This window comes from Dryas octopetala, chromosome 9 (assembly GCF_963921425.1).
Source record: "Dryas octopetala chromosome 9, drDryOcto1.1, whole genome shotgun sequence".
Lineage (NCBI taxonomy): Eukaryota > Viridiplantae > Streptophyta > Magnoliopsida > Rosales > Rosaceae > Dryas > Dryas octopetala.
The window spans coordinates 6,501,919-6,522,912 of NC_141374.1; the positions used below are offsets into that span (position 1 = coordinate 6,501,919).

General features: G+C 32.9%; 1 protein-coding gene across 1 annotated transcript; it reads right to left on the bottom strand.

Moving 5' to 3' along the window:
• Positions 1–12,576: 12,576 nt before the first annotated feature.
• LOC147273470 (protein RGF1 INDUCIBLE TRANSCRIPTION FACTOR 1-like) lies at positions 12,577–14,810 on the bottom strand. Its single transcript, XM_086256795.1, has 4 exons — positions 14,674–14,810; positions 14,294–14,491; positions 13,733–13,948; positions 12,577–13,290 (listed from the first exon to the last, which is right to left on the bottom strand). Exons 1-4 carry the CDS (start codon positions 14,674–14,676, stop codon positions 13,054–13,056), a joined length of 654 nt encoding a protein of 217 aa, XP_086112921.1. The 5' UTR covers positions 14,677–14,810; the 3' UTR covers positions 12,577–13,053.
• Positions 14,811–20,994: the final 6,184 nt, after the last annotated feature.

Sequence of the window (20,994 nt, forward strand, 5' to 3'; positions counted from 1 at the left end):
GGTAAAAATTTAAGGGGGTGGTCAACTCAGCACATTTGGGTGGTGTGAATAGCCGGGGATCCTCATAGTTTTAGGAATTGATGCTAATGGAACTTGTTAAATGTGTACAATGGGTTGGGCCGGCCAGCATATAACATAACCTGACCCGCTTAAGATTATCCATCCAGTCCAACTCAAATTTAAGTGGGTTGCATTATGTATGGCTCGAACATTTGTGCTTGATTCGGCTATCAAGTAGTTAAATTGAAACAATATTGTGATTTGATATTTAAACGTACTCAACCGACTTAAAAAAAAAAAAAAACAAACTATAATTACTCTTGGATTTTATACAAAGAAGGCTAGAAAATGAGAGAGAGGCTTATAATTTGGATAAATATTCTCAAACACTAGAGCAACATCTACATAATTCATCAGTTATAATAAATGTTTTTGCTTTTTAATAAAGGGAGGAAAGGAGCAACACACTGTCCAGTCTGAATGAAAGTTTGGTCATGTGCAATGGCTTGAGCAGTCCCATTAATGCCAATGCCAGGGGATATATGAATGATGATACAAAAATTGGAAGCTATCTAAATCAAGCTTCTTCTTTATGTGTTTTTATTTTTCAGAGTATTATTAAATCTAAAACTATGTGCGAGTCGAATGAAACAAGTTGAAGATGGTCCCTCCAACTCCACTTGTGCTCCATAAACGACACTTTAGACAAAGTGACCCCATGAACAAGAGCGTGGGCCGCCGTGTGGGGCTGAGGCTGGGTTGCATCACACATTTTAACTACTTTGACATATCCAACAGACACTTAACGTCATGGTGTAGTATCAATTAGCAACTAGCTAGCCCTAGCTAGCACACCAAGCTCTCTTATCCTCTTTGTTATTCTGTTTCTTCATTCCAATGGGACCCCCAGAACTGCTGCTTGCCTCATATTTTATCTGCACACCCATTTTGTTTCAAACCAGTTCAAAGTACTAACTCCAACTTTCGATTTTTTTTTATTTTTTTATTACGTATTTATAAGTTTTTTGGTTGGGGACAAATTTAAAATATAAGATATGCTCAGTTACTTGCAGCATTACTTGTATATAGTTTGGCATTAGGAATTTCAGGTACCAATGGAGAATTCTTTTAATGAGAGTCTAGTACTTGAAACTTGGAGTCTTTAAGCTCAAGTTATAAGAATGGAATGAACATTCCTCACCTCTAATTTTAAAATATAGATTCTACTGTTTTAGGAAGATGGGACTGAGCATTCTCAAAAAAGAGAAGGACTTACCTGCAACTTGGTTTTACCAGGTGTTATTCCCTGCCCCTCTTCTCTCTTTGTCTCTCTCCTCTCTCTATTTCTCTCTCTATTTCTTTCTTTTTTTCTCTTGTGTGATACCACCTATCCCCTAATATGGTGATTATCACCGAGTTATTCTCCTCAAGAAAAGAATGCAAATTACATGGCAAGGTTATTTTATTGAACAAAACACCACCTAAGTTACTTGAAATGGAAAATGACAAAATACACACATCGGAGACTTAGCCAAGAAATTAAAATAGTGGAAAATCACTTGACGAAATGGTCATTTCTAGAAGAAGCCTAATTCAATATGGAAAAAGCTGGTAATGTTGGTGACCTGACACAAGTTTAACCAATCAAACCTAAGCAATTGGCCGCTAAGGGCCCAGAACTAAACAAAAGAAAAATTAAGGTCAAGAGCATGGTGTTGGCATGTTAATGATTGAGGCTTATTTGCTTTACCTTTCATAAGATAAGAGTTGGTAAACCACTGACATTATGACTTTGGCAACTTGATTAAGGTGGGACCCAGCGTTACATATAGGACAAGGATTTTAGGGTGATCAAAGATGTAAAACGCATGGCAGATCAGAATCACATTGATTTCATTTTCATATACAATATAACATAAAGTTGGGAACCTTAATTAATTTGCGGAAAAAGGAATGGGTGATGGGCATTGCATCAAAAGAAAGAAGCCTAATCAACTCAAGAGAAAGTAGAGATAGTGGAGTGAGATCCATATCCACCCCACTCTTTAGTCTTTAAGTCTTCCTTGTGTGCTCCTACATGGCTACCACCAACGAGAAATGAATTTCCTAAATTTCAAATTCATTTCATCCTTACCTTTTAGCCAAGTTGATGAGATTAAAATGTCATTCACTAAAACTAATCACCCTTCCTAATTTTTTATGATATCAAAATGTCATACACCAATCACCTGAAATTCCCTAAACAAAAATTCAATCTAATTATAAATTTACCAAGTTCATTAATTATGTAGTGGATTAAATTATCAAGATCAAAACAATTTAAGCAAAACAAACAACAATAAAACACATAACACACAAGCTTTGTTGACGCAAAAAATCCTACTCCAAGAAAAACAGCGGAACCTAGTCCAGAAGATAGCCGAACCTCCACGCCTATTGTGACTTCTCAATCTAGCAGACTTGATCCACATTCATCTATACACAATGTGGCAAGAATCTCCACGCATTCGCCAATTGCCTTGAGACGCAAACTTGCTTACAATCTCAACCTTACGCTTGATGCTCGAGACCAAATAACCAAAAATGATCGATGAATGAATGATTTTGATAGTTTTTGAGTATATTTAACAAGAAAAAATCTACTAAATCTATCAATGTTTTTGCACGATCAACTATCCTATGTGCTCAATTTTTATGCAAACATATAATTTATGAATAATTGAAGGAATCTAGGCATTCATCTCAAAACCTTATAAGCCACTATGTAATGCCTCATATTTTCTATGTGAGATCTTTCTCTTAACATGCCCATGCACGTGTGGCGTTACTCAAGCTTAACACGTGGACAATTCATATTGGGTGATGTGAGAGCACGTGTTGAATAGCCTGCTATGATATTATGAAGGAATCTAAGCATCGATCTCAAAACCAATTGGCAATAAAAGGAGTATCACAAACCCTTATAAGCCAACTATGCAAGGCCTCACATTTTCAATGTGGGATATTTCTCTCAACACGCCCCCGCACGTGTGGCGTCACTTAAGCCTAACATATAGACAATTCATATTGGGTGACGTGAGAGCACGTATGGCCGTTGGGCCTAACACGTAAATAGCATGCTCTGATACTATAAAAGAATCTAAGCATCTATTCCAAAATCAATTGGCAATAGGAGGAGTAGCCCAAATCCTTATAAGCCACTATGAAAGACTTCATATTTTCGATGTGAGATCTTTAATTCTCTCAAGAGAAACAAATTATATACCAAAACACTAAGTATGTACTCTAATATCAAAAGTGTAATTTGTGTGAGCCACCCTAGAAAACATAAAGACTAGGTATTTATAATGGACTAAACATTTTAGGAGTAGGAAACAAGCCAAACAATTAATTAGAAGGTTAAAGATACGTTTTGAGGAAAAATATCATAGAAAGTACGCTGAAAAACAAAAAAGAAAACAAATTTTTGTCAAGCGATTGATTGCACCTTTTGGCAATCGATTCGACAAAACGCAAAACACAAGTGCGATTAATCGCACCCTGATGCTAACATAGACAAACTCATAATCCTGACACATGTGCAATCCATTTGACTCTTATCAAGATCCATCCGCCAAAGACCAGAAACACAACAATCTTAACAAGCATGAACGATCATATAACCAACAACAATTAATTAATATAGGAATGATTATGAAAATTATTCTAACCACCTAAAATATGAATGATTGGTCTCTAAGACAATTTACATTTCCTAAATATGATTTGGTCCATAAAAATACCTTAAGACGATTTTTTTGAACCTTGATCTTCAATCTTCACTTGAAACTTCTATGACCACTTAAATTCAATAACCCTATATACTAATGCTTACATGCAAAATGTTTTGGTCTATGAATATCCAATTCACAAAAAGTGCATCCACATAATCATTTCTTTTTTTTTTTTTTTGTGGTGTTTGATGTATTAAAAATACTAAAATCATAAAAGAAAAACATCTAAAATTTTACCATGTCAATTTCATTGCTTCTTTGAGAGAAAATTACATTTCCTTATTACTTTTCTACTAACCTCATAGTAGTACTTTACTCTACCCTAATAAACCCTCAAAAAGATTAAAAACAATAAAACACACACGTAGGTGTTTGAACGCAAACGACGTTCAAATCATACGACAAGGATCTTAGGATCGAAAAATGCTGAAAATTAAAAATTGAGAATTCTATAAATCCATCGCATATGTTTTTGGAAAGAAGAAATTCAAAGAGAGTTATTGCAATTACATTTAAAGTACTTTAGGGTTTAAATTAGGATTGGCATCATCTTGATTCGCTTGAATTTTGCAGGTTTTCACATTGGCATCATCTTGATTCGCTTGAATTTTGCAGGTTTTCACATTGAATAAATTAAAATTGTCAAAACATTTGACTTTGGCTATTATAGGTTACTACTGATAAATAGTGTATAGGAACTATTTATAAAAAAGATAAAGGATATATGAACAATATGGTAGGCTCCTCAAGAATGAATCCCACAACATTCAAAAATCAGTGTGGAATGAAACAAATAATATACATGCGCACTACAACTACATTATCCTGACATTTATATTCAATATATTAAGTACTTATTAATGACTATTTGGTTTATGTTGACAGCTATAGTTCTTTGTCGAGTATGTTATAAGTTCAAATCTTCTTGACAATAATTATTTAATAAAAAAAATGAAACTTATTGGATTCAGGAAAAAAAAAACATTTTAAGTACCTAACTAATGAACATACAGAACATATTAAGCACCTAATAAATAAATAAATAAAATATAAAATCCAGCTTATATGAGGTACAAACTATGAGGGATAAGTGAAAAAAATCACATCGAAAAATAGAATTTAACACGATTGAAAAATTATACTTCATTAAAGTAAATTCAACTCTCTTGTCTCTTATATTAATCAGATTGCATAATGCAAATAATTGTATTTTTTTAAAGCAAGAATAAACTTTTGTAGGGAAATCACCAGCATCGATCAACAAGCCAACTGCATGCAAACTGGCATTTCAAGTAGTAGAACAGAACATGTGCATGACGATTATTTTGGCTCACAAAAATAGCTCTGATCGATGATGGGTTATGAGAAAAATATAAATAAATGTAAAGCAAGACTCATGTGGTTTTAGTGTTTTATGTGAAGATCAAAAGCAAGACCCAAGTGGTTCTACAGTTTTTGTTGGTCTTTTTCATTAGTCTAGACTCTAGAGACTCTAGAGCATGTAGTCCTTTTCATTAGTTTGGAAGTTGGATCATATGCTCTCTCTCACACAGGGTTATGTGGCTATGAGCTTTCCTCTATATCTCCCTGTTATTTGGACACATGTAGCTGATGGACAACACACCACTATATATGTACCTAAATCCATGTGTTAAGCAATGACAATTGAGAACCTTCCATACAATATCCTCCGCTTTGAAATCTTCTCTTCACAATAACTAGAGCATATACTATAATTAATTGTCAGATCACATATTAGAACAAATGATATTTAAATATGTATATATTTTATTTTGATTTACAATCAAACTGTTACTCTGTTAGTGTATAAGCTTAAGAGTCAATGGTCAACGCTCGTATATATAGTCTGCCTAGTTACTACTCAGTCAGTACTAGCTGTTAAGAGCCTCAAAAGGATAAAACCACGGGTTAATGGAGAGAATTTTCTGCATGTTTTTACTTGTTTAAATTATGATCGTATAATTAAATTATTAAGAATTATGTAATTCAACTCGATCATACTAAAAAATGTTATGAATTTATTTATCCTTTACTTATTACTTTTAGATAATAAATACATAATTAAAATTAAAAGTTAAGAAAAAAACCAAGTAAAAAATCTGAATTCGATAAGAGAGAGTAATTTTCAAATCTCTTCATCACTATTCTATTCTTTTCATCTAAGTACGGAAAGTTTTTCTTTTTTTCTTGAAAATTCACAATACTGAAAATTTTCTTTCTTTCCTGAAAATTCACAATCTTGAGAATCCTCAATCTTCTACCAAATTATTCAAAGTTTCTTTTCTTAATTCGATTTGATATATGGAATGGCTTCACTTTCTTTTTTTCTTGAAAATTCACAATACTGAAAATTTTCTTTCTTTCTTGAAAATTCACAATTCTGAAAACATCTTTAATTAATTTCTTGAAAATTCACAATCTTGAGAATCCTCAATCTTCTACCAAATTATTCAAAGTTTCTCTTCTTAATTCGATTTGATATATGGAATGGCTTCACTTTCATCTCCAATTTCTTTGCTCTCAAATATCTGCAACTTAGTTACTGTATGACTTGATGACACAAACTACATGACATGATATTTTCAGCTTGAGTCTATCCTAGAAGGACATTATCATTTTTTGGGTTTTATTGATGGTTCTATAATTTCTATTCCCTGTCCTCCACAGTACAAGAATACTGAGGAAAATGGTATCACTTATGAAGTTGTTGTTGGAAATATGACTGAATTCCGATAAAATCAAAAAATAAATAATTGTTAAAGAGTAATAATAATATAAAAAACTATGATTTTTTTTTTTTGGCCAAGCGAAAACTATGATTTAAATACCAAATGGCAGTCAATTTTCAGTAAAACAGTAAGGACTACATTATTTTAGTTGATGAGGTACTAACGTGGAGCAAACCTTTTAGATTCTATAGGGACTATTTAGATTCTGACTCCATCATTATACCACTTGAATTAAAGCCTTTACTTATTAAAATAATAAATTAAATTCTAAAATATGAAACAAGTCTGATTGTTTATTAATTATTGTTCATAATATAGGGTCGGGTAGGGTCAGGTGGTGCCGGGATGGCCCAGACCATACTTTTTTTACAAACGAGCCGGGCTAGGCTCGCCCATAACATTTGGTGAAGCCGGCCCATAAATCTGAAAATAGGGCCGGGTTCGAGCCAACCCATTGGGCTTGAGCCATTTTCACAGGCGTAAAATTTGGTACATAAACAGAAAGTTGGTATAAGCTAAAATAACATAAAGTTTTAGTAGTTAAATTGAAGAAAACAAATGTGATTTGGTCCTAAAGTCAACTTAAATAAATTTAAATAATACAAGCAATAGCATACTAATTCTATTAACAATAGAAAATAAGAGTATATAGCAATGAACAATTTTGTAAGAATTGAGGCACGAAATGCGTTGTCCTAAACGAAAATTTGCCCCCTAGTGCACATAAAGATATAACAATTATTGGTTCGATCTCTTGGGTGCAATTAAGAACCCGAGTAATGCTGGAGATTTAAGATTTGTAACCCAAATAACATTGTAGTATTTCATTAACTTATACATGAAGGCTTATTATTTCGAGCACAAATAAAATTTTGATATATATAATGACACATTATTTGAGATTCAGATTAATTTGCAATACAAATTTAAAACTCATAGTATTATTATTGTAAAAACCTCAATTGAATCTTAATCACCGTACACTCTCAATTTGTTATCCTACAATCCAAATTCAATATTTATTATTTTAAAATACACACAGAAAAAATGTAGAATGACAAATTGAAAATGTGATTAGTATTGCCATAGATTTATAATTAAATCTATTACTATATCAAGAGCGAATAGTTAATCTTATTTGATGTTCATGCTTATTATTAACACGACAAATTAATCACTTAAGCAGGTTTCGTTATCTCTCTTCACCAACTGTTCAATCAACTTTGTCAAGTTTTGGCCTTTTCCCGAACTTTCCTAGCAAAAGAGAAGCAGCATATCTGTTTTTCTTGGTTACCAACTTACCATTTCTTTATCTTTTCTGTTTTTCCTAATAAGTTTTTTCTTCTTCATCCTATGTAATTAGGGTTTGCAAAGTGGACCCACTATCATCACCAAGCTTGCACGTTAGGCTGTGTAGTGTACAGGAATGTTCTACGACCGCGACTCATTGCAAATAGAAAGCTAGAAAGAAAAAAACAAGTAGCGATGAAGTAGCGGCGTATATATTGAACGGTTCGATTAGTCAGCAAATTGCTGGAGCTTTCAGTGATGACACGTGGCAGCGTATGTGACACCAATATGAGGATAGAAGAAGAATAATTGATTGCATGCACATTGCAGGAACAAGGCAACGTGTCACTTGTCACGGTGCTGAGTTGATGCCTCTTCTTCATGAAATATCTCAGAGTACCAGAAAAAGCAGGTTCAATAATCAACATGCTCTCGAATAACAACACCACCACCTGTCCACTTGGACATCGTCCACTCCACACTGCTTTTATTATAAAGCTTTTGTTAGGCTAAAGGAAACAATGCGTCACAGATTGGAGTGAATAGAGTGGTTAGCATTTACTTAGGAAAGATATTATGATCGATTAAATTTGTAAGCTATAAATATGAAAGGATATGTCTACTAATGCTACACGTACACGTACATCCTAAATCACATAATAAATTGTTTTTCTTTCATAATAATGGTTAATTCCTCACACGTCGGCAAACATTTTCTCTTTATGTTTTCATGGGTAGGTTTAAATGAGAGTAATTATGCATAAAATAAAACTATTATAAATGTTTAAAGTCTTGAGGATCTGTATTGTTCTATATTAAAAAATTATAGTTTTACATATGTTTTTAGAGGTTTGATCTATTCTTTTATTGTCAATTGGTTACACGTGGGAAGCTTTAATTTTCTTCATGTATCAAAGTCTGGTTCACCCACATATGTTGAGTCAAATAACCACATGTATTCCACGTTAACTAATATATATATGAGTTGTCAGGTGTTTAGTTTAAGTGACACTACACGTATAGAAAAGTGTGAGAATGTAAAGTTTATTATCTCACATTGAAAAGTTAAAACTTTGTGTGATTATAGCGTGTAAGGATCTTGAAGTTATATATCCTCCTATTACCTATTAATTTTGAATTAAATACTCTAATTTTCTTCACCAATCATCCAGCAATAAGAAAAGAATTTGCAAAAGAGAATTTAAATTTTAAAGCCAATGGAGCATAGACTACTCCAAGCAGAACTCAGAAGCAACTTGATTGTGGCATTTGGAGGGTAAGAGGTCTTTCTGAAAATCCTGCTGTTCGTTAGACAGAGGCTGCAGACACACAATTGCTTGACAATAGATCTCACTCATCTTCCACTCTAAAGAGAGGCAGCCCAATTGAAGAAGGCCAATCATGCCAGACTTTTACTCTTACACATAATCTGACTCCAAATACCCTAGAGTAGAGTATTCAAAAAATAGGTCATCGTTGTTAATAAATTAGTAATATACAAATCCTCGAAATTAGCTAAGTGGTGAATCCAGTGTATTTGAATTCTCTACTATTCTTATTTTCGTTTGTTTCAATTCTAATGTTGTAATATAAATTTAAAAGTTAAAAATACATAAATATAATCCCACTCTCATAAAAAAGTACTATTAAATTATTAATCAATTTCAACTTTTGCACGTAAGATAATAAATACATAACTAAATTATTTAATAAACTGACCCATTTGAAAAAACTTAATTATTTTTAGCCAAAACAGAAATCGGTCACATTTATTATTTGTAGACATTTTTTGAATCGACTATACTCTTGATGTATTCGACTTTAATTTTTTTTCAAGTATATTGCCTAATTTGATTATAATATTGACATTTTCGACTATAATTTGATTGACCTCTTCCACTATAATCTTAACCCTAAATATTTTGGTTATTTCACATCTAAAGTAGTAAGCCGCTTCAGGTGCAAACGTTTGCATCTGTTGTCAAGCACTTAGGTCTAGTTTGTTGACTTTTATGTTAGGTTTTAGTTATGGAATTTTGAGTTTTACCAAAATATATCCCATAAGTAAACAGCAAATGAAAGAGCTAGTTCAGCAGCTAAGTCTACTCGGTGGCTAATTATCACCTGGTTGCTTCGTGCTACTCTTTCAAATCCATTAGCAGTGTCATCGTGCTTACATATTCACCATGGCATGCTAATCCGCGATTACTAGCGATTCCAACTTCATGTTCTCGAGTTAGGTAGCTTGCTTACCAAGCCACCCACTTGAGTTTGGAATCATTTTGGTTTTCTATCTTCAGCCCCAATAGCCAGGTCGATGATGATATTCAGTTTGTTCGGTTCTCACCTCTGAGGTGAACTGCACTTGCATTAGTAGTGGCGATTAAATACACTGTCCACACTCTTGTATGCGAAGCGAAGCAAGGTTTTTCAAAACCAGTTACTCCGGCGGAAAGTTTCCTACGACGAACTTGAGCAGAAGGCGCAGCAAGCCATTTTACACCATATGTCAGGAAACGACGAATGAACCAATGTCAATAGCTACCAAAAGCAAGTGGCAGTTTTAAAAAGTAGCGTCGCATGCTCAATGACACTGTAAACATACAAATGTTTGCATATGAAGCTTTCTATCTAAAGTAAACCAAAACAATAGTAATTTATGTTTTGATTAAAATAGTTTATTTTCATTAATAATATTCATTTAGTTAATGTTTTACATCAGGTCTAGAGTGAGATGGTGAAATAGTAATAATATCATAGGCACCAATAATTATTTTAGTTTTTGGTCATTAACTGATGTAACTTATGATATACCAATTTCTTATTTGCTGTAAATAAATAAATGAATAAATCAAAAACTGCCTAATTTCTTATGATATACCAATGTATCTAATACTATTTGTGAAGTTGTGAGTATAAAAGTCTTTGGTCTGAAACACGTGTACCCAGTTGCCAATGTCCTCTGGGGTGAGTCAATACTCAATACTAAAGTCATTATCCATCTTCGACCAAAAAAAAAAAAAAAGTCATTATCCATCTAAAATAGTCAACCAATAATAGATATTGTATATATGGTAGATATTGCAGATTCATAGATGTAATGATATCTGATTAATGGCGCATCGATGATGGTTGATGTTAATGGCGATGATTATCCTATTAAGCTGAAATGTTAGTGCATGGAAGTTAACGAAAGTTGATGGGAGTTAATAATCCCGACCAAAAAAACAAATGAGAGCTAATAACCACTAAATGAAAAATAAAAAATAATAAGTATAATAACCGGCCACCACATAAATGGGCACTATATGTCGGTTAATAAAACACTAGATGGACCATAGGAAAACTATAAAATAATTACACAAGTTTGAAACGTTTATGGCATGTTTAACAGTGTTTTTGTAAGGCCTAGATGCACTTTCAAATAGTTAAAAAATACTTTATTCACTTTACTTAGAACTAGTACGAAGTTAAGGACTTCCCTTTTGTCCCCAAAAAAAGGACTAAAGTCCCTCTGAAAATACATACTAAGGCAAGGATCTTTAATTTATATTTATATGCTTTCAAACTCTTCCTAGGTACTCTACCAACTGCATGTCACTTCGTACGTCTTTTGTAAAACACAAGATTAGTTCGATGAGTTCACCTTCAAATAATAGTCTTTTGTAAAACACAAGATTACAGAAAATTTTACAACACAACATACAATAATAACATTTTTTTACAAAAATATTATTCAGAAACATCATCCAACAATTGAGGTTATGATCAATGAAATATGTCGTTATATTTTAACATAAGAGTAATACTGTTATGAACTCCCAACTAATTTATTATACCAATTATTAAGGATGGGCATGAACAGGTTGGATGTGTTTAAGGCTCTAAAGTGCGAGTTAAATTCCGGTTAAATTTGGGTTGGTTTGATTTGTCCATCCCAATGCTCACCCCTACCAACTATTATAGTAATATTGCCCTGCACAATGTTCAAAACATCACAATTTCAAGTCTAAACACTAAATTCTATACACATAATATGGAGTGTTAGAAGCTGAATAGAATGTGCCGCTAACAGTAATGCTAAAGAGAGACCATATTTTAGTACTACATTGTGTCCCAGCCGACCCACTTATATTGGTATGCCACATCTCTAACAGACCATACAGGCATACCCAATGTAATATCAAAATGCGGCGTTCCTAACATTATCTATGCTACTAATTGAGTTATAGGCTGAATAGAGCTGGCCTAATTCCACAATAATAAAACTATTCACAATAATTGACTCGAACGAATGACTCAGAAAAGCATTCTGAGTCGTTGTTAAGGGCCCCACCGTGAGTGACAGATCAACCCACCATCACCGTGCACGCTCAATGGACGGCCAGATTTCAGTGCACGGCTGGACCCCACCACAGAGAGAGACGTAGACCAATTTGCTAAAGCAACCGCCTTTCTTCTGAGCCTCTGAATTTCTTTCTTTCTGACCCAATCAATAAAATAAAAAAATCCTAAACGGAGGGGGCGGCTGACCTCTTTAAGATTCCGAGGATCAATACCGCCTCTGCTTTCCCACTCCCAATGCGCGTCTGACACGTGCCCTGCCCGTGACACACGGTCCGTCATGACTCATGCTCCACCCCACACAAGGCGGGCGCCGTGGGACCCACCCTCTTTGGAATTTTACAACCCACTACTATTCAAAAACGACATAAAAAATAAATAAAAAACTTCTAAAAGCAGAAACAATAAAACACAGCATAAAATACAAATTATCAAATCTATTATTTCAGTTCCCATATTTAGACAATCCCCTACCTCCAAGGAGTACATTGACTTTTCCCTACCCCTAAAAACCTTCCTAAAAAAATAAAAACCACCAAAACCCAATATTTACATTTTGACCCAAAACTTATGTATAAACTATAAACCACCCTATATGTTTTCAAAGACCAGTAAAACTGTAAAGACCTTATTATTATTATTATTTTTCCTTCTTAGTCCACCTTTGACTTCACCGTCCAGTTTCCAGACCCTTCACTTTTGTCTTATTTTCTACTTTTCCCAACATTGGCCACTTCCTATATTGGCTTCTATGTACAGTACTAGAAAGCTAGGTGGGCACTCCAAACACGGCCTTTTGGTGAAAAAGCTCGAGTAATTGGAGGGGCATTGTGAAAACTACTTTGTATAAGTGGGGGCATTAAGGTAATAAACTAAAAATATAAGGGCTTAGGGCCTCAATATTCTATTATTAGTCCTCCCATTGGGGCTCGGTGGGGAATTCCCTTTCTTCGCTTGGCCGTTCTGTAATTAACAGAAGTTGGGGGCGGTGTTGAAGGTGTGAAGCTCTGAAACTTGTTGTTGCTGCTCTTGGACCTCCCATGGCTGCTGCTGCTGTAAGAGTCTTCTGAATCAGACCCCATCGCCTTTGATTGCTTCATCTTCTTCTGGGGATTCTTCGAAATTCCCGAAATCTGAAAATTCATAATTGCAAAGATCATCAATATTTATTGCAACAATGAAACCCAAAAGAAGGATTTCAATGAGTGATTTAAGAATGTGGGGTTGACCCAATGACCCAGAACAGCAATTCAGCTTGTTCACACTAATGGGTTGTTTGGTTGTTAAGAAATTGAAGGAAAAGTAAATACAAATTAATGAATTTTCAAAGTGGGACATCAAGGGCAATGGGAAAGTCAAACCCAGCCTACCCAACCACATGAATGACATTTAGTTTGATTTCATTGGTTTGAACTTTCATTACTTGGACTTGCAGACAAAAACAAGTCCAAAAACAAAGGGCAAGAACTAGTCTTTCTTGTTCCCCTTGATTTTTTCTGGGGATTCTAGGCAACCAACTAGAGGAAAAGGAAAACAAAACCAGGGGATTGGGACATTGTAATTAAAATTAATTACCTTGCAACCAAGGGAGCAGAATCTGAAGGAATCTAGGAGGCTGCGTTCACAGACTTCGCAGGTGTTGGTGACTCCTTTGCCAGGCCTAGGCTGAGGCCTCTCGTTCAGGAAAACGACTCTGGCACTGTTGATAATGTAGGTCTGGACTCCACTGATGTCCAGAACCTTCTGAATCTCATTGACCCTTATCACATCATGGTATGAGGACCTCCTTATCTGTCATTCATCAACAACAAACAGAGCAAAAAACCCATTAGAAATCAATGACAAATAGCTGTAAATGAAGCAAAAATTGGGTCATCCCCCTGTGAAATTCATGACCCAAAAGGGCCAACACCATGAATAATGAATGAAATTACAAAAACCCCAATTGTGAAATCAAAACAGAAATTTATTGAAAAACTGAGAGATTCCCAGAATTCCAAATAAGGAAAGAAGGAATTTTGAGATTGTGATTGAAGGAATAAGAACCCCAATGTGGCATAGAAAGGAACCCAGATGCCAAATTTGGGGGGAAAGCACAAGAATCTAAGAACTTTTCAATGGGGTGTAGTTGAATACCTGAATAGCACGGTGGTCCTTGTGGTAATTGAGGCAGAGAGAGCAGAGAGCACCGTTCATACAATCCAAGCAGTACATGTTGCATTCACTCTTGTGGGAATCAGCATGGAGCTTACATTGAACAAAGAAGCTCTCTTTGAGCAGAGGCTTCAGCCATGGAGGCCACCTGTTGTCCTCCTCATCAGGACCTCCAGCACCCTATTGTAAAAAGCCAAGCAAAAAAGATAGCGTCAGAACCCAAAAACCCAGTAACAAAATCGCTTAGAATCTGCGAGAAAAGGTAAAGAAAAGCAAGAAAAACAGAGCATTGAACCCAAAAGCTGAATGCAAACAGAGAAAGACCCAGAAAGGCAAATCGAAAAGCGGTATCGTTTTCTTACCATGATTCTCCTGCTCTTGGGCTTGATTTCCCTAACAGTGGTGTCTTGGTTCTCGATCGCCAGCTTGAATGAAGGGGAAAGATGCACTATTTTGCTCAATGCTAAGCCTAAGAAAACAGAGAGAGAAACAGAGAGAGAAGCAGAGGGAGAGATAGAGAGAGAAAGAGTGTATAAATGTGTGAGAACTGAGAACTGAGAACTGAGAAGAGAAGAGAGAGAGGCTTTTAGAGAGAGAAAAGGAGGGTTTTTTAGGTTTACAGAGAGAGTGGAGGCGGTGAGGGAGGGAATGGGTTCTTGTATAGAGTGGTAGATGGCGTTAGAGAGAGAGACGGGTCGTTCTTATCCTCACGAAGTCTACATCCGAACCTGAGTCCGAACCCGAACCTGAGATAGATGCGTTGGGTGCAAGGAACCCACCTCCTTCTTTCCTTTTTATTTCCTTTCATTTTCTGCCCCCTTTGGTCTTATCATTTCTAATTTTTTTTTTTTTTTCTCTCATGCGATTATTATTTTAAATGGTTTTATTGTCACTCATTATTAGTGATTTTGGTTTACCTATTATATTCTTTGTTTTTATTATTTTATCATTTATGTGAGATGAACATGACATCTTTTGTTTTCTTTTTTATTTATTTTAATTCACGTATTTTGAGGTCTCTATACTCTCTTGTCCTAATCAAACTTTTGTCCCAATGCTAATCTCACTAATTCTGCTTTCTTTTTTATATGCATTATTGGTTAAATAAAAAAATTCATCAATTATTACATAATTTCATTTCACAAACCTTTTAGGCCTTCTCCATATTTTTACATCAAATCATAACATTCAAAATCAAATAAAGCTCACCAGCCTTGCATAGAAAGGGTAACCAATTCATCACTTATTACACAATTATATGGTATAACCAATTTAACATATAAGGGTATTATTTAACGATATATTTATATTAGTAGAATATAATATTAATAACATATACTTATATTATAACATGTTAAATTGGTTGCACCATGTAACGATGTATCGGATACACAAAATAATTTCTCTCTTACATGAGTGGAGTAATAATTTTTTTTTTTTTTGAAGGGGTCAATAATCCTTAATGCTACAAAAATTAAAATTTTTCAAAATATTACAACTATGTTTTATATTTTTCTAAATTTAGGTTTTGGGAACAGGGCCACCTCCGGCTCATTTGTAGCTACGGCCCTAAAACCTTGACTCGAGTGGCATAGGGTTCGAGTTGGTATAAGACAACCTAATTCACGTTTCATAAGAATGACAAGATTGTCAAGAGGAGGATCATTGGTCATTCTCATTTCCGTTACTACCATGAATAAAGACCAATTAGGTATTGGCAAAAAAAAAAAAAAACCAATTAGGTATCGAGTAGGCCCTCAATATTTTTTCGATGAAAAAATATTCTAAAATATTAAATTGTACAATCAATAGTTTTTAAACTTTACTTTGGTTGCAGTTGTTGGATAGCTTAATTAAGGGCCGTAGAATTGTTCACTCTGCACCTAAGTTCGATTCTTCTTCTCCTAACTCAAAAAAACTTTACTTTGGTTATCACTCTAATATTATTTACTTTATAAATTCTACAGTTTTAAAAAATTTTCACGTATTCCACTTTAGATATTCTGTCCATTATGCTTGATTTTTTTGTCAAAATGCTCACATGCCACGCACATTAAATACATTAATTATTGCATATAATATTGCAATAAAACAATATAAAACCAAAAAGAACTCTATAGAAAAAGAGGAAAACAAAAACTAACAAATAAAAATATGCGTATAACAAGAAATATTTTTTTACCAAATCAAATAGACTAATAAAACCAGAATAGGGCAGGCAGTGTTATAGCCGTCTTTGCGTTCCAAGTTCCAAGTTCCATATTGATGGCAAAATTATGATCCCTACTTTTTCAATTAGAATGGAGACATATAGATTAGGGGCTAGGGTGAGACAAGTTTATATCAAGGTTGACCTAATCAAGTTGGTTTGGTTTGGGTTGCCCATATATCCCTAAATGAAAGCCATATCTCTTTAATATACTACAGGAAAATGTCATCAACCATTAATTTTTCTCTGTTCATAGAAAAAGAAAGGTGTTGGAAAAAAAAAAAAAAAAAAAAAACTTTTTCTAGCTTACTTTAATTTTTTTGACAATCAACTTAAATCAACCTTTTATTTTCTTTCTTGTTTTTTTTTTATAAACTTTTTTTAATTAATAGCCCTCGAGAGCATGGAGTTTAGTATTTGACCAACAATATATATGTACTTATGAACGCACAAATTAAACATTTGAAAATAAAAGTTGTCTAGTCTAAGGACTGGAAGGTATCATCCTAAATAAATATCATTTTCCATAACTACTAGGTCAATAATTTAAACAGATTTTGAAGGTGGATGCAATTAGAAAATATTTTTAAATTATTTCAAATTTGTATGTTTCAAATTAAACTTAGAAGTCAGGAACAACCATTAAAAACAGTCACTAAATTAATGTTTGGCCAAGTCACTAAATTAATAACACTTGTACATATACTCTTCCTAATTATTATTTATAATTTGACTAAAAAAATTTAAGGTCTATTGACTTTAAGTACGGAATCACAATACTTTTTTATTTTAATTACAATAGTCTAAAACTTTATTTCATTTCAGCTTAGATATCAACTTTCATTTTAGATACCAAAATTTTTAGTTGTTTGACAAAAATGTCATTCCACTGATCGATCAATCAAATAATTATATTTATTTACAAACTAAACTGTGATTTTGAAACAATCACAACTTTTTTATTGAGTCTATGTTGCAATCTATTTTATTTTCAATTTTTTCAATATTAGGATTTTGGTTTAAGACTTAGACTTTAGTATTAGTCTCTAGGTTGTAGGGCTTTATTCCCAAACTTAAATCTAAAGTCTTAAATTCTTATAAATTTTAAACTTTTATGAACTTCATACAACCATAGTCACATCTATATACCAACTAAAATAAAAACACATATGAGAGATTGGTAGACCGCCTATTGATCGACAACAAAACAATTTATGCTTCGTACCATATTTTTGACCTAATCTAAAAGATGTTACTCTGTGTTTGTAGCTGAATTAAAATAATTAGTCACTTACTATTTGTTGAAAAATTATTGTCACTATTATTGAAGGTCTATTGATTTTAACTACTAAATTTTAATAATTTCTTAGTTTAGGTACCAAAATTAAATAGCATTTTAGATTAGGTACTAGTTGAAAAGTCAAACAAAATAATAAAGTAAAAGGTATTAAAATTTACAAATATTACATCATATGCCACTACAATAAAAAAAAATGTTACATTAATTTATATTATATTGTATTAAAAAAAAAATCAATTCAGTCATAACTTAACTGTAACTGTCTTGGTAAATTGAAAGAGACAACTCACACTACTATACTATGTATTATTTTAAGTAAAAGTATTGTTTTGACCTCTATTTATACTATATTGTAGTATAATTTTTCTAAAAATAATTCAATTAAGTCACAACTTAACTGTGACTATCTCACAACTTAGATGTGAGTGTCGTACAGTCACAACTAAATGTGAAGTTGAGACTATATTAGCAAATTTTTAAGATAATATAAAAGCCGCAAAGGTAATTTTGTCAAAACCTTATAAATTTTAACTAACACACATCATATGTGGGCCAAATGACAAAAATGTCAAATGAAAAAAGCTAAAATCAAAGGGGGCCAACATATTTGTGACTTAATCTAAAAAACTATATTTAAATTTAATAGATCAATTGAAATATTATATGATCTTCATGCTATACAAAAAAATTATTGGGATTTGGTATTTAATCCTAATTTTCTAGATTATTTAATCCTAATTTTATAAAATATTATTCTTAATTAATTTAGATTCTCTAAGTAAGAAAAAAAAAAGTTTTAGATTGCTCTTCTACAAATTTTCTCTCATAACAAGTCATTGCAATCCTAAATCTTTGAATCAAGAAAAAAATATTATGAAATGGGTCTCATTAATTAATTAGATCGATGCAAAAGGTTTTATTATTTAGTAATCCTCAAAGGATTAATAAAGAAAAAAAGAAAGAAAAGACAAGAAGAATATCTCATGTAAATCATGTTTACTAAGAAATGTATTGATAGAACCGTCCATTGACACATGGCACAATAGTTTCCCATCAATAATTATTGTCTATTAGTGGAAAATGAAGATTTGATGGAAGAGCATAACTCTTTAGTGCTCCTGCTGATATGGTAATTAAATTGCAAAATTTAGCAATTTCCTTGATGTATGTACTTGACAATGTTTCTCATCCTGAATTCGAAGGTAATATATATGGATTGTGTGCTTTATATGGATAGGCGGATGGCTACCGAACACAGAAGTGTGGGTCATGCATGTTCACGAAACCATCCATATATTTTGGATGCTAAGTTGAGTGTAGAAATCTTAGTGGTCTTTTAACATGCACTTCTTGGTTCAATAAGAAATAACAGTCAAAATATGGAAACTCTATCTATTTAATTAAGCTAAAGTATCCTTAACTAGCTTTGCATGCTCCCCCCCTCTTAATTTCTTTTCTCAAATTGTAATTTGATGCAAACTTGATTTAGTATAAATATGGGAGACTTTTTTATTTAACTAGTCTTTTGACACACACGTTAATTTTAGTATAATTTAAAATGAACCTAATTTACAGTTTTGACCAAAAATGGTAACGAAATAAAACTATAATAACGAACATGAAAAAAAACTACAAAGACAAAGGCCACAAATGTCTTTCGGCCTAAATAATTTAAACAAAGCTTCATGTATATCCGATTGAGTGGAGATGGTGGGTCATTTACATGGGCCGGGCCTGTGCTCGTGAGATGCGTTGTGTCTTATGACTTATGAGTTAAGATAAGACGTTTTATTTGTCTGAGATATTATTCATAAACAGTGACCAATTTGTTCTTTGGACTTTGGAGAATTCAATATTAAAACTTCTGACATGGCTCAAGAGCTGTGGACATGTGCATAGTCCAAAATAACACGTCTATATCATGTCATAATACTAAGCATATCAATGTTAATTCACTAAATTCGTTTGTCAAATAATATATCTATTCAAAAATGAATAATTCAAAATTAATCCAATTGGAATAAATGAAAAACTATCACACTGTTTGAAGAATAAAATTTTATGGACAAATTTGATTATATACAAGTGCCCATATCATTAATGCATAACATAAAAAGAATAGGTACATGTAAATCTCATGGGGTAGTCCAAATGGAAAAATTAGTTTAGATTAGAATATGTTAAGGATTTCATCTCTCCCAATAAAAAACAGATCGACGAATGCATAAGTTTTAAAATACTATAAACAAAGAGATTAAATTTGACTTCAAACATCATGACCATAAACTACGGAATAATAATTACACTAGGTACTATAAATATTAAGGGTAATGCAAGGAGTACTATCTAAGTGTACAATTTTTTTGATAGAGATGGTACATTTTTCTAAGTGTAAGATGGTACACTTAGATGATATATTATTTTTCAAATATTAAACCTCTTCATTGAATCACATATCTTATGAGAATATAATAAGTGAAACTCACCTCTATTAGAGAGATGATACACTTAGATAATACACTTAAATGATACATCTAGCATTTTTCAAATATTATGATATCTAATAATTGGATTCATATGCAACTTAAGATTCCTTCCTTGAGTTTGCAGTACAATTGCATGGAATCATATATATCTACTCCTATGATCTTTTCACATAAGACAAACCTCCGCTTACAAAACTCTATGCCAGAATCTTTGCATATATAGGATTATAGGAACATAAATTGCTTATGTTCCCATATGTGATATGCCTTAAGATATGGAAATTGCATAACATATATATATATACTTTATTTAATTATGGCCTAAAAATAAAAACTAAAGTGGTTGGGTTCTTTAACTATGCATGTTAGAATTAAAAAGAAAAAAAACTATGCATGTTAGAGGTATTTTACCAATAAACCAACCCATGTATTGTTTCAAATTTTTGTGCAAATCAATGCCACATCTATATAGATAGGAATGCGTATACATATATATTATTTAATTGTTCTGGAATTTGAAAGTGGTGAAGACTACAAGCACCTAAAAAGTGTCTCACGAAACAAGCACCACTAGCTAATGTGGTGTTTTATAGAGATTTCCATGTCTTTAATTATTTAATTAAATACCTTACATATGTGATGATGTGGTTCATCTCACCACTAGCTCTAGTCAACATCATTCCCTGCT